The following is a 22849-nucleotide window of genomic DNA, read 5'->3' on the forward strand; positions in this document are numbered from 1 at the left end:
GAGGCTTTTCATGGCCACCGGTGGTCAGTCCCAAGGGGGGTGTTTGCTTCAGCCTGCTTGGACCCTGGGTGCCCTTCAGGGGCCCGGATGGGACCCCACCCCTGGCTTGGTTGGCTGGGAAATGGATACCCCCCATTGGGAGGGCATTGCCCCCCCCCAGGTGTGCTAAAATACGGCAGAGAGTTTTGCCCACTGAAACCCGGAGTGCTGTAAGAGCTCCAGCTGCCTTTGGCCCAGCTGGGGGGAGGGGCAGGAGTGACCCCCCCCCCACTCCTTGGAGGACACAGTTTGTCTCCTCACCCCACAAGAACTGCAACAAGAAGCAGGGGATCCCCGATTGCACCTCCTTTTTCCTGCGATTCTCCTGAAGTGGGTCCTGTCATAGGCGATGTAGCATCAAGGGAGGCAGTGGAGTCACTTGGGGGGGGCAGTCCAGGCTAAGGGGGAGGAAATCACCACCACCCCCCGGGCACCAAAGGGGTGGATTGCAGCAGAAAAGGAGATCTTCCCTCTCCTTGGAGTTAGCTGTACAGCCATGGAGAGAGACCCTCATGGTGTGCCCCCCCCCTCAGATGCACTGGGAGGCGTTTGGCACAGTGCCAATGTTTGGGGCAGGCAGGGGCTGCACGGAAAGACCAGGTTGGGGACAGAGACATGCACGCATGGGAGAAAAAACCGGTGTAAGTCAGGGGTAGGCAACCTTGGCTCTTTTAGGACTCCTGGACTTCAACTCCCAGAATTCCTGAGCCAATTCTGGGAGTTGAACTCCACAAGTCACGAAAGGGCCATAGTTCCCCCATAGTGGTTCAGGGATTCTGGGAGTTGAAGTCCACCAGTCATAAAGGGGACCATACTTCCCCCATGCTGGCTCAGGAATTCTGGGAGTTGAAGTCCACCAGTCATAAACGGGACCATACTTCCCCCATGCTGGCTCAGGAAGTCTGCAAGTCATCAAGGGGCCATAGTTCCCCAGGCTGGCTCAGGAATTCTGGGAGTTGAAGTCCACAAGTCACGAAGGGGCTATAGTTCCCCCATACTGGCTCAGGAATTCTGGGAGTTGAAGTCCACCAGTCATAAAAGAGCCAAGGTTGCTACCCCGGTCTAGGTGATTGCTAAAAGCCAACAATCAATTTGATGACCCACCAACCAATCCATCCATCCAGGCAGTCCCCAGCTTACGTTCACAATTAAGCCCCAAGTTTCCATAGTCCAGCAAGTTGGTTGTTAAGTGAGTCTTGCTCCATTTTACAACGATTCTTGCCGCCTCTATTAAGTGAATCCCTGCAGTGGGCTAAGGCAGAAATCTACAGCGACTGAATGATTAAACACTAAACAATAAATAAATAAGTAAATAAATAAGTTAGCCACCCGGTCGTTAAGTGAATCTGGCTCTCCCCCCCCCCCCCCGTTGCCTTTGCTGGTCAGATGTCCGCAAAAGGAGATCACGTGACCCATAGTAAATACGAGTGTTGCCAGGCGTCTGAACTTTGATCATGTGACTGTGGGAGGCGACAACGGTTGTAAACGTGAAAAAGGGCCGCAAGTCCCTTTTTGTAACTCCAAACGGTCACTCAATGAACGGTTGTAAATGGAGAACTACTTCATAAATACATACCCGCAGTTTGGCAGGAAGTTTATTCGTTGAGCTTGGACCCGAGAAGCTGCTGGAGGGAGAGGAGAATCTGTGCGGGGGGGGGGGGGCTGGGGGGGGCACAGAGGGCCCAGGCTAAGCTGCTGTCAGCCCCCGGGTGTGGTTGCTGAAAGACGTGGCTCGGGCGCCCTGGCGGCTGCTCCTACTTGGGGAGGCTCGGCCGGAAGGCTTGGAAGGAGTCCAGCCAGTGAGCATTGAACTGGGGCATCAGCTGGGGGGGCACGCAGTGGGACCACTTGTAGTGGGATTTCAGCCAGGATCCGCCCTCACTGTCCTCGATGCAAATGGCAGCGATACCTACAAGGCGGAGGGGGAAAGGGTCAGAGCTGGCTGGAGGGTCAGCTCATCAGAGGTCCGGCTTCACGACCCGAAGGCCAGCCCCGTACGTGACATCGCAGCAGCATGGGATATAACAGTATGACAGAAGGGACCTTGGAGGTCTTCTAGTCCAGCCCCCTGCTCGAGCAAGGGACTTTACACCAGTGGTGTGCAACCTTGGAACTTGAAGGTGTGTGGACTTCAACTCCCTGGCTGAGGAATTCTGGGAGTTGAAGTCCACACGTCTTCAAGTTCCCAAGGATGGACACTCTTAACCTATGAGGGAGAATAGAATAGAATAGAATAGAATAGAATAGAATAGAATAGAATAGAATAGAATACAATACAATACAATACAATACAATACAATACAATACAATACAATACAATACAATACAATACAATACAATACAATACAATACAATACAACACAACACAACACAACACAATACAATACAGCACAGCTGGAAGGGACCTTGGAGGTCTTCTAGTCCAGCCCCCTGCTCAAGCAGGAGAATGCCATTTCAGACAGGTGATTGTCTAGCCCAGGAGTAGGCAACCTTGGCTCTTTTAGGACTCATGGACTTCAACTCCCAGAATTCCTGAGCCAGCACAGCTCAGCTTGGAAACCTCTCCCCTCAGCATGGCTGGCTCAGGAATTCTGGGAGTTGAAGTCCACGAGTCATAAAAGAGCCGAGGTTGCCTACCTCTGGTCTAGCCTCTTGTTAAAAACCTCCAGTGATGGAGCACTGTTCCACTGGTTAATTGTCCTCACTCTCAGGAAGTTTCTCCTTAATTCCAAGTTGCCTCTCTCTTTGGTCAGTTTCCAGCCATTGTTTCTTCTCCAAGCTTAGGGCTTGCTTTCCAAACGTTTCGTTACCAGGCTTGGTGACATTTTCAGCAGAGAGGTTTCCCCTAAACTCCGCTGAAGACACGTCAAGGTTGAATTGCTCAGACGCTTCCTATCCTCCGTCGCTACCCAAGTTGCCCTACAAACCGGGGGGGGGGGGAGAGAAACGGAGAGCCTGGGAAAAGAAAGGGCGTTTCAAGAACCCCTCCCCATACCGTGAGACCCAAGGTCACACGAAGCAGGTGTCTGACGGGAGACGTGGACCATTCCCACAACATACCGAAAGGAGGTGATTCGGTAACGTGAACCCAGGGCGGATGGGGGTCAGGAAAAGCCCTTGTTAACCAACCACCTTTCCATGCTGGGAAACTTTAAAGAGTTGATTTTGCTTCTTCAGCGCCGTGAGGCGTGTTCAATAAAGACGATCTCTTACGGCACCTCAGAAGCCTAGCGTTTATTGTGTAGTGGGTTCTGGACCGCATGGATGACACCGGACAACGGGGTTCAGCATATCAGTTCTTTATTGATGTTAGCACAGACTGGAGACAAAGGGCTATTAGCCCCTCTTATACACCTAGCCAGGTATACCTGGGACCAATCCCCTTATCTGGATTTCCCGCCAAGGACTACCCTGCCAATCCGGACAAGGTACCATGCCACCTGGTGGAGTCCGTGGCTCACTACAGCGGAAATCAGCCTGAAAGCGATGGTGGACTTGCTGGGACTGAAGGCTTAAGAGACTGAAGCAGCCCATGAACGTTGAGCAGGTAGATGGCTCTCTCTCTCTCTCTCTCCTCTCTCCTCTCTCTCTCTCTCTCTCTCTCTCTCCTCTCTCTCTCTCTCTCTCTCTCTGTGTGTGTGTGTGTGTGTTCCTGCAACCTGCCTGCTTGAACCAGTGAGCTTAAAAATGGGGAGCCATAAAGAGATTATTGTGGTCCCAAAGATGGCAAATATTAGGGCTGTCGTGACTCAAAAAGTGGAATCCATCAAAGAGAAGAGGAGAAGAGAAGAGAAGAGAAGAGAAGAGAAGAGAAGAGAAGAGAAGAGAAGAGAAGAGAAGAGAAGAGAAGAAAAACAAGAATAGAATGGAGTAGAGTAGAAGAGAATTAAAACAGGAGTAGAGTAGAGTAGAGTAGAATAGAATAGAATAGAATAGAATAGAATAGAATAGAATAGAATAGAATAGAATAGAATAGAATAGAATAGAATAGAATAGAATAGAATAGAATAGAAACGAAACTGGAAGGCACTTTGGAGGTCTTCTACTACACACACACACACACACACACACACACACACACACACACACAGATCAAGCAGCAGAACCCATACCATCTCAGAGAATTGACTATCCAGCCTCTTCTTAAAAACCTCCAGGGATGGAGTGCCCACAATTTCTGGTGGCAAGCTGGTTGATTGTCCTCACTGTCAGGAAGTTTCTCCTTAATTCCAGGTTGCTTCTCTCCTTGATCAGTTTCCAACCGTTGTTTCTCATCCTTCCCTCTGGTGCTCTGGTGAGCAACCTGGCCCCCTCTTCCTTGTGGCAGCCCCTCAGATACTGGAACACGGCTATCCTGTCTCCCCTGTTTCTTCTTTCTTTAGACTTGTTGTTGTTAGTTGCGAAGTCGTGTCCGACCCATCGCAACCCAATGGACAACGTTCCTCCAGGCCTTCTTGTCCTCCACCATCTTCTGGAGTCCCTTTAAACTCACGCCTCCTGCTTCAGGGACTCCATCCAGCCACCTCATTCTCTGTCGTCCCGTTCTTCTCTTGCCCTCCATCTTTCCCAGCATGAGGCTCTTCTCCAGTGAGTCCTTCCTTCTCATTAGGTGGCCAAAGGATTTGAGTTTCAGCTTCAGGATCTGGCCTTCTAAAGAGCAGTCAGGGTGGATCTCCTCTAGGACCGACCGGTTTGATCGCCTTGCAGTCCAAGGGACTCGCAGGAGTCTTCTCCAGCACCAGAGTTCAAAGGCCTCCATTCTTTGGCGCTCGGCCTTTCTTATGGTCCATTCTTTAGACTAGCCAAACCCAAGTCCTGCAGCCGTTCTCTGAATGTTTTAGTCTCTGGGCCTTTGATTATCTTAGTTGCTATTCTCTGAATTTTTCCCAAAGATCTTTTTTGTAGTATGATGACGAATAGGTGTACGTATTGTTTCCTTAGGTCTACCTTTATTCCTAAGGTAACGACATGTCAAAGTTGAATAGCTCAGATGCTTCCTAACCTCCATCTCTACTCAACTTGCCATAGAAACGGAGAGGGGGGGAGAGAGCCTGGAAAAGAAACGGGAGTTTCAAGAACCCCTCCCCAAGGTCACGTGAAGCAGGTGTCTGAAGATGTGGACCGTTCCCAAAAGAAGCCAGAAGGAGGTGAGCACGGGGCGGGTGGGGGTTAGGAAAAGCTCTTGTTAACTAACCAGATTTTCTCGTGGGAAACTTTAACAGTTAATTTTGCTTCTTCAGTGCCGGGGTGTGTGTTCAATAAAGAAGATCTCTTACTTATAGTACCTCAGAAGCGTAGAGTTCCTTCAATACTGAACTCACCAGAGGGGCGGTTGACAAGATGTTACCTAGCCTGGCAATGCAACATTCAGAAAGCAACCCACAAGCTCAGAGAACGAATCTCCAGCCTCGTCCTACACCCGAGCTACATATATTCACCACTATTGTAAACTCTTACCCAAGGGTAGGCAACCTTGGCTCTTTTAGGACTCGTGGACTTCAACTCCCAGAATTCCTGAGCCAGCACAGGAATTCTGGGAGTTGAAGTCCACGAGTCCTAAAAGAGCCAAGGTTGCCTACCCTTTTGCCTAGCCCTAGCACCCACAACATCTGGTGGCAAGCTGTTCCATTGGTTAACTGTTCTCACTCTTAGGAAATTTCTCCTTAGTTCCAGGTTGCTTCTCTGCTTCATTAGTTTCCATCCGTTGCTTCTTCTCCTGCCCTCAGGGGCTTTGGAGAGCAGCTTGCCCCCCCCCTCTTCTTTGGGGCAGCCCCTCAAATATTGGAAGGCTGCTATCCTGTCACTCCTCACCCTTCTCTTCATTAAACTAGATGGACCCAATTCCTGCAGCTGTTCTGCATATCTTTTAGCCTCCGGCCCCCTACTCATCTTTGTTGTGCCTGCAGCTTTGGGTGGGCCAGGAGGAACACCAATTTTAACACACTGGGAAGGCGCCAGATTGCAATCTGGCAGCCTCAGGTAGACTATCTCTGAACATGGAGGTTGCACTGGGCACCGTGAAATGTGTTTAAGAACCCCTGCTGGATCTGATAGGGCTGTAGCTGCTAAGGTAGACAGCCACTGCATGTGGAGGCTTCAATGACTAGTCCTCGGCCCAAACATTGGGAAGAAATCCATCCTGGGTGCCTCCTCCCGTCCTTACCTGCCACCACACCGCCTTGGCGTTCCACCAGCTGGACGGCGCCTTGCATGGTGCCCCCTGTCTCTACCCACTGATCCACCAGCAGGACCCGGACACCTGGAGAGGAGGGGGGCAGAACCAAGGTGGGTCTGGGGTCTTTTTCACCCAGCTGTCCCCCCGCCCCCACCAGCCCTTGAGGGGGGTCCCGGCACGTGGAGGTGGAGTTTTCCAGCCCACTTTCTGGCTGTGGCCACAGCAGTGGATACCCTGATGCCCACCCTGTGCAGATGCCCCCCCTGGCAGCGCCCCCCCCCCAGCAGAGGGCCCCCAGCTACCAAAGGAACACAGAATTGCATCAAACTGCATATTTAATCAGTAATTAAGAAGGAATCCTCTACCTGGGCTGATGGCGTCGGTGCGGGTTTCCATCACTTTTTCACGATGTGTGTAGTCCTGGTAGGTCTGGGTGCGAGTCTCGACACAGAGGTGGCCGGCTTTCCGGATGGCCACAAAGCCTTTTCGGAGGGTGACGGCGATGGCGGCACCTGGGTGAGAGGAAAGAGTGGGGAGGGGTCATTTGCCCTCCCTAAGAGAAGCCCCAGATCCCGGTCATTAGTAAGGTATTTCTTCCATCCTTCCTAGAATCCTGACATGATGAATTAGAAGGATTTCAGAGGTCATCTAGTCCAACCCCCGAATCCAGGGAGCCACCCTTGGCAGGGGATCAAATGGCCCCGCTTGAAAGCCTCTAGGGAGGGCAGGTCCGTGGCTTAATGGTTGCTGACCTCTGCTTTTCTCCCTGTCTTATCCCAGCCATAACAGCCCTGTGAGGAGAATTCAGCCAATTGAGAGACACTGGCCAGGGACGGGACTCAATGTCCCAATGAAGGAGAGTCTTTGTAGCTCAGGGTTGAAATGAGGGGTCCCTGGTGCCCTCTGAGCTGGGTGGTTTTCCTTGCAGACGTTTCATGACCCAACTAGGGAACATCATGAGTGCCAGAAGCGGGTGGAGGTTTGCCAAAAGGAGGAGGAGGAGGACTATGGGGTCCTTGGTGGTCTCTGAGCTGGGTGGTTCTCTTGCAGACGTTTCATGACCCAACTAGGGAACATCATCAGTACCAGGAGGAAGAGGAGTTTGCTGTCAGTTTGTACTGTCAGTGACCTGTCCCGTCAAAGGGGGTCTCCCTGCCCCCCCCCTGGGCTGAGGATGTGGGTGAGGGGAGTGAAAGAGACGTGAGAGAGACATACCCAGGATGAACCCCATGGCATCAATCCCAACCACCTGGTCAATGGCATCGTCACGAAACGTTTGGACCAAATCCTCAACGCAGTCCTGCAAGGCCTGTTGGGAGAGAACAGTAGGGGGCAGTTGCGTGGATTGGGGGGGGCACGGCTATCCCAGACCCACAGAAATGTCGTCCTGAGCACGGTCTGCAGTTCAAAGGATGCCTCTCCTTATTTGTGAAGTGGCTGAGCTGCTGCTTTCATAATTCCGGCCAGATTCCGACATTTAAGGCAACACTCGGAATATATAAACCATGAAGAGGCACAAGGTTGCAATGCTCGTGCGCGAGAGTTAAACCCATTATGGTAACAAGGATACCATCCTAACACACAGACACACACACACATCTGCTACCTGGATGGCATAATGCAGGGGTCCTCAACCTTGGCAACTTTAGGACTTGTGGACTTCGATTCCCAGAATTCCTGAGCTAGCCATGCTGAGGGGAAAGGGAGAGGTTTCCAAGCTGAGCCATGCTGGCTCAGGAATTCTGGGAGTTGAAGTCCACGAATCATAGAGATGGCAAGGTTGGCCTAGCCCAGGAGTAGGCAACCTTGGCTCTTTGATGACTCATGGACTTCAACTCCCAGAATTCCTGAGCCAGCCATGCTGAGGGGAAAGGGAGAGGTTTCCAAGCTGAGCCATGCTGGCTCAGGAATTCTGGGAGTTGAAGTCCACGAATCATAGAGATGGCAAGGTTGGCCTAGCCCAGGAGTAGGCAACCTTGGCTCTTTGATGACTCATGGACTTCAACTCCCAGAATTCCTGAGCCAGCCATGCTGAGGGGAAAGGGAGAGGTTTCCAAGCTGAGCCATGCTGGCTCAGGAATTCTGGGAGTTGAAGTCCACTAGTCATGAAGGGGCCACAGTTCCCCCATGCTGGCTGAGGAATTCTGGGAGTTGAAGTCCACGAGTCATGAAGGGGCCATAGTTCCCCCATGCTGGCTCAGGAATTCTGGGAGTTGAAGTCTACCAGTCATGAAGGGGGCCATAATTCCCCCAGGCTGGCTCAGGAATTCTGGGAGTTGAAGTCCACAAGTCATAAAAGAGCCAAGGTTGCCTACCCCTGGTATAGACTCCCCTGCCTGAGCAGGGCTGGACTAGAGGACCTGGAAGGTCCCTTTCAACGTGGTCATTCTGTTAACTCTTCTGCAGGACCGCTTGACCAGAGCCCTTAAAAGAGTGATGAGTCAGGTGCCCTCCGAGAGGTTTGCCCCCATTAGAGGGCCAGGTGAGCCCCCACCCCACCCTTCTGAAGGATCCCCCCAGGGGACTCAGCTCCCCAGGTTGCTGCAGAAGGAGAGGGTGAGCCAGAGGTCCCCTCTCCACCTCTGCCCTGGCCCTCCCTCTCTCAGGCTTCTCATCCTGGTGCTAAATTTAGCCCCTTCCATGGGGCATCTGGCAAGAATATTTAAGTGTGGACACCTTAGACAATGTTAATAATAGACTTCGGGCAGGAACTGTGAACAACAGGGGCAGTGGCCTTGCACCCATGGCTCACAACACAACATCAGGTGGAGCAGCCAGGCACACCTGCTTCACAACCCACAGCCACAGGTGATGGGGCAGCCGTGCACATACGTCAGGCTCGGACTGGTGACTGGCGGGCTGTGGCAGCCAACCTGGTGGGTGGCACTGCCCGGGCTCTTCCCCGTGGAATGAGCAGAAGATCAAGAGGGTGGGTGGGTGCAGAAGACCCCAAGAGAGGGAGGGAGCCCCTCACCCTCGCTCCTCCCGTCCCTAGCCCCCCCTTCCTGCAGAGGTTTGAGCGCCCCCCCCCCCCGCACCTGAGGGTGGCAGTAGAGACGGGAGGGGTCCAGCCAGGCATAGGAGGAGCCCTTGATGTTGGGGGCCATCAGCTTCAGATACCAGCCCTGCTCTCGGGAGGCTGGCACCGTCTTCAGGTCCATGGGCAGAGGCTCTGCCAGCGGATGGGGCTGCGGAGGGGGCACAGAGAGAGGCATTTCAGACCGGCTGGACAGAATCAGGGTTTCCTGCCTGAGTGCGGGGTTCGACTAGGTCCCTTCCAACTATTATTATTATTGTTGTTGATCATCACAGAGCCAGCCAGATGTTCCGACTGGATTTGGCATCTTTATCTACCTGTCGAGTCCTTCCCAAGGACCTGGGATAGGCAGATGTGGATGTTTGATGGTATTACAGATCTCATCACAGGATGGAAGCAGTTCCTAGTAAGGCTGCCTTTTGCAATTGACTGATGGTGAATTTGTCAATGCCAATGACGGTGCCCAGGTGGTGCTCCAGTTGTTTTGGGACGGCACCCAAGGCGCCTATTACTATTGGTGCCACCCTTGCTTGCCTTTGCCACAGTCTTTCTATTTCTATTTGTAGGTCTTCGTATTTTGTTGTCTTCTCCAGTTCTTTCTCGTCTATTCTGCTGTCTCCAGGCACTGCCACGTCCACTCTCCAGACTTTTGTCTTTCTTATCGACAATTGTTAAGTCCGGGGTCTTCTTCTTCTCCTTCCTCCTCATCCTCCTCGTCATTATTATTATTATTATTATTATTATTATTATTATTATTATTATTATTATTATTATTATTATGTCCAGGGTGGAAAAAGTAGGGTGCAGCCAGCAGGCAGGGCACTTAAAAAATGCAACCTGGTGGTGGGAAGCTGGGGTGGGGTCTGGTCAGTAGGGCTGGGAGGGAGTAAGGGAGTATGAGGAGAAAATGAGCTTGTAAAGAGGGAGCAGACTCACTAAATTAGGGGTGCCCAACCTCTGCAACTTTAAGGTCTGCTGGCTGGGGCATTCTGGGAGTTGAAGTCCACAGGTCTTAAAAGTTGCCAAAGTTGGACACACACCCCCATTAAATAATCCAAATAAAGCAACTGCAGGCTAATTTGGTCCCCTATGCCTTTAACAGGACTTTGCCCTGACGCTGAATTGCAAAACCTCAACCTTACCCAAATAAATAATTTCCAACAGGTCACCTCACAATTACAGGCAGCGTCCCAGGGACCCCCCCTTCCTCCCCGCCAGGATCCCGGAGAAGCGAACTTTAATCTGAGTGGAGTTGGAGAGGAATTGCACACAAAAAAGCAATTTTAGCTCACTTCAGCTGCAGACTCAAGGCCTCTTTTGTCTATTTGCTGTTCAGGAACCAGCTGGAAAACTTCCTGGGCATTTTCTGCCATTTTGATCCCTGTGATTCTGCTGGGGGGGGGGTCTGCTGAAGGAGCCCCGGGGCCACGCACAGAGCTTGAGAGCTGAGCCTGACCTGGAAAAGCTTTTCAGGATTGGATCCACGTACCCGGGTCAAGGAATTCACACGGGAGCGTCTCTGTCCAAAGTCTCCAGGAATTGCCAAGGACAAGGTTTTGAAAGCGACGTTTGGGCTCTTCCTGTTTCTGGAGAGACTCGTGCTCTTAAATATTAAATAGACAGTTGTCAATTTGCATTTAAACAGCATTTTTAAAGTCGGACTTAACAGGGTTACCTCGCGGTAAGATGGGCAGCCAATAAAAGCGAGCGTTTTCCAACCTTAGGAACTTGAAGATGCGTGGACTTCAACTCCCAGAATTCCCCAGCCAGCTGTGCTGGCTGGGGAATTCTGGGAGTTGAAGTCCACGCATCTTCAAGTTCCTAAGGTTGGAAAACGCTGAACTAAAGGAACAGACTTAACGCGAAGGAGTCTGTTCTTGGGGTGTGTGTGTGTGTGTGTGGAGGGTCTGGGTCTCCCCGTTCCCACCGGGACGAAGCCCACCTGCCCGGGCTCCGAAGGCCGAGTCGTAGCAGCGAATTCGGGCAGAGAATCTCCTCTTGTGGGGGGGGTCCTCTGATCCCTGCAGTCGGCGCCCCCTCCGCGCTCTCGCCTTGGGGAAAAAAGTCGCGCTGCGGGGCTCGGCCGGCAGGTGAGGACCCGCCCAGCCCCCTACCTGGCCGAGGGGCGCTGCCGGAGACCCCCTGCGCCTCGGCCGGAGTCCAAGTCCGGCGGGACCCCCCAGGAGAGGGGCTTCCTCGGCGGCCCCCGCCAGCAAGTGCGGGAGAGGCAGCGGAGGCGCGGGGCTGCTGCTGCGGCGGCCGCTCGGCTCTGGGGCTGGGAAGGGGGCGGGAGGAGGGGCGGGGCTCTCCTGGCGAGGGGGGCATCCAGGGGGGGCCAGAGGGAGCCGGGAGCGGGTGGGGGGGTCAGGAATTCCCAGGCGGGGGGCTTTTGGCCCAAGGGGGGGCGAAAGGAGGGAGCCAAAAGCTGGAGGTTGGATGCGGGGAGGGGGCTTGTCAGAAAGGCCAAGAGAGGGTCCCGGGTCGCTGGACGGGACTGCGTGTCAGAGGCAGGGGTTGTGCGGCCTCCATCTTGACTTTTCTGACCGCGTCCGGCCTGGGTGGCATCTCTGATGAGCTGCTGAAAGGCAGAGGAGACCTTGAAAGCGGAGATTCAGTCTACAAATTAGGAAGAATTATTGACAATTCTTGGGGGGGGGGGGACTCCGGTGCTGGAGGGCCTGAAGGGCCACGCGGCGGGGGGCGAGGGGGGGGGGAGAGAGACCCTCCTCGTGGAGTGGGGCCAATCTGTCCCGCGGGGTCGCCGAGAGTCGCAATCCGTCGATCGACGGATGACTCGGCTCCCCCTCGCGGGAGGGTGTCCAATCGGGGGCTGCCAGAATGACTGAGAAGAGCCCCGCGCCGTGCAGGGGGCTGGACTAGATGCCCTCGAGCTTCCCCTTCGGCTCGCGCGGAGCCTTTGAAGCCGTGACTGCGGAGGGAAGGCATCCGCGGCGGGAAGGTTGCCGTGCAGCCGTTTGGCCAGGAGGTGGCAGCAGACCCCCCCTCATCGCCCGCTTGGCCGCCTCGTTCCCCTTTCTCGACCTTGGACGCTTTGAGGACTTCAACTCCCAGAATTCCCCGGCCAGATGTTTTAGTGCAGGATTATTCAAACTCTCCTGAACCGCCCCCCCCCGAGAGGCGGTCTGCTCCCCCTCTGAGACATTTGGGAGGAAGAGAGGGGGGAGGCGAGGGGGCTGCCTTCCCCAAGGCTGGGCTCAACTCATTTCTCCCCCCCCCTCAATAAAAACATTCGGGTTTTAGTCCTCTACTTACAACCACAACCGAGCCCAACATTTATGTTGTTAAGCGAGACAGCTCTTGAGAGAGCTTTGCCCCATGTTGCAACCTTCCTCGCCACAGGTGGTAAGTGAATCGTTATTAAGTTAGTCACCCGGTCACTAAGCGAATCTGGCTTCCCCCCTTGATGTCGCTTCTCAGAAAGTTGCAACAGATGATTGCGTGACTCCAGGACACAGCGACCGTCATTATTTTATTTATTTATTTATATTTAAATTTATATATACGATCCCTTTGCCAAGTTGTGTCTGAACTTTGATGACGAGGATGCTGCCATGGTGGTTAAGTGTGAAAAACAGTCATAAGTCACATTTTTCAGTGATGCTGTAACTTCGAGTGGACTCTAAAAGAATAGCGAAGAGAAGGACGAGGGGGGACATGATAGCAGCCTTCCAGTATCTCAGGGGCTGCCCCAAAGAAGAGGGAGTCAAGCTCTTGTCCAAAGCCCCTGAAAGCAGGACAAGAATCCTAATGGATGAAAACTAACCAGAGAGAGAAGCAACCTAGAACTAAGGAGAAACTTCCTGACAGTGAGGACAATAAACCGGTGGAACTCCTTGCCTCCAGAAGTGGTGAATGCTCCAACACTGGAGGATTTTAAGAAGAGACTGGACAGCCATTTGCCTGAAATGGTATAGGGCTTCCTGCCTGAGCAGGGGATTGGACTAGATGACCTCCAAGGTCCCTTCCAAATTATTATTATTATTATTATTATTATTATTATTATTATTATTATTATTATTATTAAGTTGAGGACTGGCTGTACGGCCTCAGAAAGTTGAGAGGAGGGGGGCTCATTTCCCCCTTCCTAAGCAACTTGTTCGTGGAGAGATGAATGAATAGAATAGAGCTGGAAGGGACCTTGGAGGTCTTCTAGTCCAGCCCCCTGCTCAAGCAGGAGAACCTATACCATCTCAGAGAAGTGACTGTCCAGCCTCTTCTTAAAAGTCCCCAGTGATGGAGCACCCACGACTTCTGGTGGCAAGCTGTTCCACTGGTTAATTGTCCTCACTGTCAGGAAGTTTTTCCTTAATTCCAGGTTGCTTCTCTCCTTGGTCAGTTTCCATCCGTTGTTTCCTGTCCTTCCCTCTGGTGCTTTGGAGAATAGTTTGAACCCCTCTGCCTTGTGGCAGCCCCTCAAATACTGGAATAACTGCTATCATGTCTCCCCTATTTCTTCTTTTCTTTAGACTAGCCAAACCCAAGTCCTACGGCCGTTTTTCATATGTTTGAGTCTCCAGGCCTTGGATCGTCTTAGTTGCTCTTCTCTGAACTTTTTTCAAACTCTCAACATCTTTTTTGCGATAGGATGACCAAAATTGGTTGCAGCATTCCAGGCGTGGCCTTACTAAGGTTTTATAAAGCGGTACTTAGACTTCATGTGCTTTTGATTCTGCGCCTCTGTTTATACAAGCCAGGATTGTATTAGCTTTTTTTGTTTGCTGCTGGCTCCTGGTCAAGTGATGGTCCACTAGGACTCCGCGGTCCCTCTCCCAGTGGCTGTTTTTAAGCCAGGTCTCACCTAATCTGTACTTAAACCTTTGATTTTTCCTGCCTAAATGTAAATGAAAGGTCTGCAAGAAGACCACCAGGCTCAAAGAAGCACCAGGGACCCCCAGTTCATCTTCTAGTCCAGCCCCCTGCTCAAGCAGGAGGACCTATGCCATCTCAGACAAGGGACTGTCCAGCCTCTTCTTTAAAAACCCCCAGTGTTGAAGCATTCACACCTTTCTGGTGGCAAGCTGTTCCACTGGTTGATCGTCCTCACTGTCAGGAAGTTTCTCCTTAATTCCAGTTTGCTTCTCTCCTTGATTAGTTTCCAACCCTTGTTTCTTGTCCTGCCTTCGGGCACTTTGGAGAATAGCTTGACTTCCTCTCTTCTTTGTGACACCCTCTCAAATACTGGAATATTGCTACCATGTCCCACCCATCCATCTTTTCTTTAGACTGGCCAAACCCAAATCCTGCAATCGTTCTTCGTATGTTTTAGTCTCCAGGCCTTGGATCATCTCAGTTGCTCTTCTCTGAACTTTTTCCAGGGTCTCAACATCTTTTTTGTAGCATGGTGACCAAAATTGGTTGCGGTGTTCCAGGTGTGGCCCCAGTAGGGTTTTATAGATGCCACCCAGAGATGCCCACAAGGCAGGTTCAGCGGCAGGCAGACCCGCTGAGGAGCATCCAGAGGCAGCCTCGCCCCTCCAAAGAGGGAGGGTGCGGGCGGTGGGGGTCCAGAAGACCTGGAGAAAGCCTTGGGGGGAGGCTTAGTGGGCAGCTGAGTGACCTCTGGGAGTTTCCAGCCCTTGCAGCCAGCAAGAAGGGTGGTCAGCTGCCAAAAGGACACCCCATGAAAAACGGCCCATTTGGCTCAGAGATCCCGCTGGGAGCCTGCGCGGTTTGAGCGGCCCGTGACAGCGTGACAGAAGGGCAGAGCTCGGCCTTGGCCTGGAGCCAGAAGCGGGGCTGGCCAGCTATCACAAAAGGAACAACTGCACGGATGTCTCTAAATTTGATAAATAAATAGACAACTTCTGAAGGCTTTCTGCCGGAAATCGTGGGTGATCCGTCCCTGGAGGTCTTCAAGAAGAGACTGGGAAGCCGTTTGCCTGCAGTGGCGGAGTAGGGTGAGGGTGCCCGACTTTGGGAACGTTAAGACTTGTGGACTTCAACTCCCAGAATTCCCCGGCCAGCAGCGCTAAAGTTCCCAAGGTCGGGCACCCTCACCCTACAATCCTTCTTCTCACGTGGCTGCAGCCGAGCCTGGGGGCTCCGGTCCCTGGACTGCGCATCTGATGCACCCGTGCGGGGCTGGACAGGTGCATCTTTAGTCCCGCAGTCAGTAAGCCTCATCCTGTAGGGTGCTGGGTTCTCTCCGAGTCTTCGTAGATGTTTCATTACCAAACTAGGTAACACCAACAGTGCTAGCCCAGTTTGGTAATGAAATGTCTGTAAGAAGACCACCAAGCTCAGCCACCACCAAGGACCCCGCAGTCTTCCTCTTCGTCCTCCTCTCACCCCCTCCTCAAACCCTTCTCCCTTCTAGCACTGATGATGTTACCTAGTGAGGTAATGAAATGTCTGCAAGAAAACCACCCAGCTCATACGGCATCAAGGACCCCACAATCCTCCTCCTTCTGCCTCCTTCTGCCCCCTCCCCTTCCTCTCCTCCTCCTCCTCCTCCCTATGAACTCCCCTCTCTTCTATTGCTGATGACGTTCCCTAGTTGGGTCATGAAACGTCTGCAAGAAAACCACCCAGCTCAGAGAGCACCGAGGACCCCGCAGTTCAAATCTCTGAGCTGCAAACGTTCCCCTCTCCTGCGGCACTTGATGCCATCCTGACGTTCGCTGATCCCAGAGTTCTTCGTTTTGCCTCGTGGGAGGCCGGCTGATCCCCCTTGCAGGCTGTCATCTACAGACCTGGAAACGCCTTGAGTTGCATCACCCTCATCTCGAAAGCGGTCGACTGTCGCTTGTCTCAGCCCCAAGTCCTGGAGAATAACGCACAGAGACTGTGTGGTGCCCAAACAAAGCCATTGTGCCCGAACCTGCTGGCCCCATTCCAGCGCTGTGGCTGGATCCCCACAACCCAAAGAATCTCCTTGTTCTTCCCAACCTCGCTTCAGCTAAAATGTGGTGAAAGTCCAACCCTCCCCACCCCGAGGGTGTTCTGCATGGCTGTTCGCCAGGAGGAAATGGTTAGGGTAGGCTTAATTCATTTTTGTGTAACAAATCCGTGAGTTGCCTCTCTGTCCCTGCTGTGCAATTTTCACCAGCAACCCCTTTGCATTTTGGTGGTGCCTCTGCTTCCTTCATTTATTGGGGTCTTGGGGAGAAGGCCCAGGTTTAAGACTTGTGGACTTGTCAGAATTGCCCAGCCACCTAAGAAGAGAGGGGGGTTTCTATGGAGGAGGAGGACGGGGGGGGGGGACTGTGGGGTCCTGGGTGGTCTCTGAGCTTGGTTGTTTTCTTGCAGACGTTTCATCACCTAACTAGGTAATGTCATCAGGTGATATGCTGGCTGGGGAATTCTGGGAGTTGAAGTCCACAAGTCTCAAAGTTGCAAAGTGTGGAGATCCCTGATTCAGAACATAGAGTCTTATAGCTGGGAGGGACCTCAGAGGTCTTCTAGTCCAGCCCTCTCTCAAAACAGGAGACCCTGGTTTGTAGCTCAGCTCCTACCCTTCTCCTGGGGGGGTGTTTTCATGGTTTTTCTAGAGGTTAATTCTGGAGTCCGCAAACGGCCCTCCGAGCAGGGACAGACCCTGACCCCACCATTCAACAGAGTGTCCTGAACCAAAGGCCCCCACACCGGCAACGCAAAGTATCACTATGCCTGCACGGCTGGACCAGACTCCGGACCGGGAGCGCCTTGGCCACGGAGGAGGACTCGCCCTTGCCTTTCGTCAGAGCAGCTAGGAGTACAAAGAATTCTTTTTCGGAAACAAGAGCGGAAGAAAAGCAACTTCTATCTCCCTCCACCGCAAGGAATTCGGCCCTCCCAGAGAGGAGACCAAAAAAACCCCAGCGGAGTCTGCAATCTCAGGGCTGCCGAGGCCTTGAACCCGCCCGAGCCTTCCTGCCCAGGGAGACTGTCGGCCTTCCAGGCACAGAGACGCTCTTGGTGCCTTTTGAGTCCGGCGCAGGCAGAGTTTAGAAGGGGGCTGCTCAGAAACCGGCTTTCCGGCGCAGCAAGCACGCCTGCACATGCCACGTCTCACACGTGCAGCGGGAGTTGGACGTGCAAGAGAAAAATCGGGCGGTCCTCCACTTACGACCGTAATGGAGCCCAAAATGTGTGTCGCTAAGCGAGACAGTCGTTCAGTGGGGCTTGCCCCATTTTACAACCTTGACATGCCACAGCGGTTAAGCGAGTCGCTCGAGGGGTTACCTTAGCACAGGCAGTCCTCGGTCCACAATAGTTCATTTAACGACCGTTCAAAACTTACAACGGCACTTGGCACACTTGTGACCGTTGCGGCGTCCCCAGGGTCACGTAATCAAAATTGGCAGCTGATTCGCATTTATGACGGCCGCAGCATCCTGGGGTGGTGTGATTTCCCTTTTGCGACAAGGGAGGTCAGTGTGTGGAGCCTGATTCACTTAACAACCATGTTGCTAACTTCACGACTGCACTGATTCACTTGGCAGCTGTAGCAAGAAAAGTCGTAAAATGGGGCAAAACTCGCTTAACAAGTTTCTCGCTTAGCAACGTAAATGTCGGGCTCAACTGTGGCTGTAAGCTGAGGACTACCCGTAACACGGTTGTTAAGTGAATCTGGGACTTTGCTCGTCAGAAGGTCGCAAAAGGGGATCACATGACCCCGGGACGCTGCAGACCGTCATAAATGCGAGTCAGCTGCCAAGCGTCTGGATTTTGTTGATGTGGCCAGGCCAGGGGGATGCTGCAGTGGTTGGAAATGGGCACCAGTCGCTGTTTTCATGGCCGTTGTAACTTGAAATGGACACTCAATGAATGCTTGTAAGCCAAAGGCTGCCGTAATTCCTGTTCTCTCAGTGGCATCTTTCCGAGGGCGATTCTTAGCATCCAAGACAGGACGAAGACTGGATGGGGAATTCTGGGAACTGAAGCCCACCCCTCTTAAAGCAGGCTGGCTGGGGGATGCTGGGAGTGGAAGCCCACCCATCTTAAAGTGGCCACGCTTGAGAAATACTGCTCTATAGATAACCTTCCAGTTATGAAGATTAACAGAGGCCCCCCACACAGTCGTAAGTGGAACTAAGGAGAAACTCCCCGACAGTGAGGACAATTAACCGGTGGAACTCCTTGCCTCCAGAGGCTGTGAATGCTCCAACACTGGGAGTTTTTAAGAAGAGACTGGACAGCCATTTGTCTGTAATGGCATAGGGTTTCCTGCCTGAACTGGGGGTTGGACTAGATGACCTCCAAGGTCCCTTCCAACTTCTTCTTCTTCTTCTTCTTCTTCTTCTTCTTCTTCTTCTTCTTCTTCTTCTTCTTCTTCTTCTTCTTCTTCTTGTTACAGTAGTGAAATTTTATAATGTTAAATTTTGTGGCAATTATTAAGTGAACATAGGAATAATACAACATAAACGTGACGGTTTCCTGGTATCAACGCTGGTGTGTAGCCTGCTGTGTGAGTTGCGTAATTTTGCTTGCTCAACAAGCTAGAGCCAAACGGGGACAAAGGACTCTGATTGCAAATGTATTTATTTATATGTATCTTGCTTTTATTAGTTTTATAAATAAGGTGGCAAACCTAACCAGCACACCTTCCTCCTCTTATTTTCCCCACAACAACAACCCTGTGAGGTGGGCTGGGCTGAGAAAGAGGGCCTGGCCCAAAGTCACCCAGCTGACTTTTGTGCCTAAGGCGGGACTAGAACTCACCGTCTCCTGATGATTGGCCCAAAGTCACCCAGCCGGCTTTTGTGCCTAAAGGCGGGACTAGAACTCACCGTCTCCTGGTGATTGGCCCAAAGTCACCCAGCGGGCCTTCGTGGCTAAGGCAGAACTAGAACTCACCGTCTCCCACTATCTCGCCTGGGGCCTTAACCACTAAACCCCAAAGGCTCTCGCTTGGCCATCCTGGGACCTGGTGCCTGCCCCCGGCTCTCTTAGCCAAGTTCCCTGGGAGCGAGGCCCACCTTCTCATGCAGGAGGACGGGGGGGGGATCCACCCCTTCCTCAGGCGAAGAGAAGAGCTTGAGACCCCCGTATTGCAGTGCTGAGCCCTGGGTAGCCCAGAGCAGGCGCCCTCCTTGCCCTCCCTCCACCAATGCCTCGGCTTGCTGGCACCAGCCCCAGGATTCCTGGTGCCCTCTCGGGAAACGCCTCTTCTCGGCTTGCGTGCCTGCCTATCCGGAGAGAAGATAAGGACCAAGGTCTTCTCCTGTGCCGAGGAAGCCCGGCAGCCCTGTCCTTCCTCCCAACGTGCGGAGATGTTCCCGCTCTGTTCCCAAATGTCCTTGCCAGCGCCGAGCCGGGAGAAAAACCCACTTGGGCTGCCCTCGGCTGCTGACTCAGTGGTCCCAGCCGGAAGAGCAGGGGTCACCGCAGGCAAGGAGTTCTCCCGTGCTCAACCTGATGGCCCCTTGGAGGCACGTTTAAGGCCAGGGGGTCCCCACCCACGCTCCCTTCCCCCCACCCTTGGTCCCGTGCCAGGTTTTGGTTCGTGATAAGCAACGTAGACGCTCTGGAGAAGCAGAGTTGGATAAAGTGCAGAAAAGAATGACAGAATGACAGAGCCAGGAGGGACCTCGGAGGTCTTCTAGTCCAACCCCCTGCTCAAGAAGGAGACCGGAGACCATCCCAGAGAAATGTCCACTTTCTTCTTGAAAGCCTCCAGTGATGGAGCACCCAGAAGGCCTGGAGGGAAGCCCTTCCACTGTTCTCAGTGTCAGGAAGTTTCTCCTGGGTTCCAGGCTGGATCTTTCCTGAACGAAAGTAAAGTGAAGTAAAGTGAAGTGAAGTGAAGTGAAGTGAAGTGAAGTGAAGTAAAGTAAAAAGTAAAGTAAAGTAAAGTAAAGTAAAGTAAAGTAAAGTAAAGTAAAGTGAAGTGAAGTGAAGTGAAGTGAAGTGAGAAAAAGGAAGGGAGTAAAGTAGAAAGGAAAGGGGGAAGGAAGGAAGGAAGGAAGGAAGGTAGGAAGGAAGGAAGGAAGGAAGGAAGGAAGGAAGGAAGGAAGGAAGGAAGGAAGGAAGGAGAAAACTGAAGGGAAGGGGGTCAGGGCTGACCTCTCTGCCCCATCTCGAGCCTTCCCCCTTCCCTTCTGCCCCACAGCAAAACTGAAGAGGGGGGGGCTTCTCTCCTCTCCCAGGGGGCCCATCTCTGCTTTTGCTCTGGCTCCCTTCCATGTGCCAACAGTGGCTTCCTTCCCAGACCCCCTTGCCCACCCGGGCTGGACTCCAACCCCCCCCCCCGAGGAGGGTCTGTTCTCTGGGCAACAGGACCAAGCTCTGTTCAATGGGAGGAGACCCCCCCCCAGGGCTGCTGCAGAGGCTCCCCAGCTGGGGCTGCCCACGGCTGCCTCTTGGGAAAACGCTGCCCCCTCCCTCTGACGCTCAGCGGTTCTGCAAGGGGGGGCTGGGGGTCCACCCGGCCTCTTTGGGAGCTGACCTGGGCGGGAGAGTGATGGGTTTGGTGGTCCTCGGACCCTCCCGTCCCTGGGCTGACCTGGGCCAGTATCTCCCACCCCCGCCTCCCCTTGTCCCCACTATTCCTCTCCTCCTGAGGCCTGGCGGCTTGAGATGCTCAGCGCTGGCCAGGTTTTGGGGGGGCGAAGGAGTGGTGGGGCTGCTTGCCAGGGACGGCTTGTATGCTGCACCCGGGACACAGGCAGTCCTTGACGTACAACGCTTCATTTAGCGACCGTTTGTAGTTGCAACAGTTATGGCCATTTTTCACCCTTAGGACCTTTGCAGCATCCCCAGTGGTCACGCGATCAAAATTCAGACACGTGGCATCTGACTCACGTTTAGGACGGTCGCAGCGTCCCTGGGGGGTGTCACATGATCCCCCTTTGCCACCTTCTGACAAGCAAAGTCAGGGGGGGAAGCCAGATTCACTCAACGGCCGTGTCACTAACTGAACATCGGCACCGATTCGCTTAGCGACTGTGACCAGAAAGGTTGTAAAATGTGGCACTTTGCAGACGTCACACTTAGCAACATAAATCCATTGTGGCTGTAAGTCCAGGACGAGCATAAAAACCAGGCAGGGCTGCGATTTCATTGTCAGGGTGTCATTTTGACCACACACACACCCCCCCCGAGGATTTGTCCAGGTAAAGTGAGGTAGGGAGGACAATCAACCAGTGGAACTCCTTGCCACTAGAAATCGTGGGCGCTCCATCCCTGGAGGTTTTTAAGAGGAGGAGACTGGACAGCCACCTGTCTGAGATGGAACAGGGTCTCCTGCTGGAGCAGGGGGCTGGACTAGAAGACCTCCATGGTCCCTTTCTGCTCTACTCTGATTCTCATGGCTGTGCATTTCGGGGCCTCTTGCCTGAAGCCCCCGCAAATGGTTCACACAAGTCCTCCATCATCCCTGCCAGCTCTCAGCCTCTTGAGCAAGAGGGGGACACCATGTTGACCCTGGTGTGTGTGTGTGTGTGTGTACAGGCCCCATCCTAGGACAAAGCGGTCCCTACCAGGGAAAGAAAACGACACCCCCCCCCTTTGGCGGAGAAATCCCACTACTCTCCGTCTGCGTCCATGGGCCCAACGAGATCACCCCATCACGGTTGCCGCAGCAACCAGCCTCAGCCCACCGCCTTGGAAGCCAGGCATGAATTCAAGACACGGGATGGGGGGGCGAGGGGGAGGGAGAGGTAACTCTCGGTCAGGCAGGGGGCCTGGGCAGCAGCCTTACTAACCCTTTCCTCCTCTGTGGGGTGCAGGTGCAAAAAGGGATTCTCTGGGGAGAGAGAAAAGGGGGTCTGTTGGGAGGGGAAGGTGAGGGGGGGGGGAAGTAGGGGGGAAATAGCCCCTGCCTTCTTATTTGAGGCCAGCTTTCAGGCAGGGAGGGGCCTTTTGGGAAATGGGCGTCTGCCCAGTTGGCAACAGGTGAAAAACTTTCTGATTGGTCAATTAAGAGGATTTTTTTTTTAACAAAAAAAAAGTTGTTCAAAAAGTTTTAAAAAGTTGCTCAAAAAGTTTCTTACAGTTTTCAAAAAGCGTTTAAAAGTTTTCAAACAGTTTTTGAAAGTTTTTTTAAAACGTTTTTAAATGTTTTCAAAAGTTTTTTAAAAAGATTTTAACTGTTTTAAAACTTTACACAAGTTCTTTTCAAGTTTGTGAACGGCTGGAAAAGCCTTGCGGCCTCTAAAACTGTCATAAGCGAAAGAAGAAATCGTGAAAAGTACAGTCGCCAGGCTGGGTGACAATGGGGGCCGGGCCGGAGGAAAGGAGCGGGATCTTCAAAGATCCACTGTCCGTCCTTGGCAGATCTGGGCCTTGCCAACACCTGACCTCGTCAGATGCGAGTCTGAGCGTCCTTCCAGGAACGTGACGCTGGTCTGATCAAACATTGTGACAGCTTTAGGTCTGGACCGCAGCCAATCGGCCCGGAGCGCCTGAGGGGGTGGCCGCCCCGGTGGACGCCCACCTCTCCGTAGCCAGGCAGGTTGGCGGGAGGGAAGGTCTCCCCTTCAGGAGCCCCAAAGGCGGACGGAAGCAATTGGAATGTATTGAGGTGATTCACGGGCTGCCGGCTGGCGATGGGAGATAGACTGCAGCTGCAGCTGGAGGCTCCACGGAAGCAGCCGGCTCTCCTGGACGGTCTTTCCCTGCCGGTTCCTCCTTTGGGAAAGTCGCCGCCGACGCTA

General features: G+C 53.1%; 1 protein-coding gene across 1 annotated transcript; it reads right to left on the reverse strand.

The window, feature by feature from the left end:
• Window positions 1–1793: 1793 nt before the first annotated feature.
• Window positions 1794–10828, reverse strand: LOC310650890 (adenine phosphoribosyltransferase-like; the record flags this gene model as incomplete). Its single annotated transcript, XM_083379714.1, has 6 exons — window positions 10741–10828; window positions 9253–9402; window positions 7430–7523; window positions 6580–6726; window positions 6203–6298; window positions 1794–1948 (listed from the first exon to the last, which is right to left on the reverse strand). The coding sequence occupies exons 2-6, from the start codon at window positions 9373–9375 to the stop codon at window positions 1794–1796; spliced, it is 615 nt and encodes a 204-aa protein (XP_083235840.1). The 5' UTR covers window positions 9376–9402; window positions 10741–10828.
• Window positions 10829–22849: the final 12021 nt, after the last annotated feature.

This window comes from Vipera ursinii, assembly GCF_947247035.1.
Source record: "Vipera ursinii genome assembly, chromosome: 1".
Lineage (NCBI taxonomy): Eukaryota > Metazoa > Chordata > Lepidosauria > Squamata > Viperidae > Vipera > Vipera ursinii.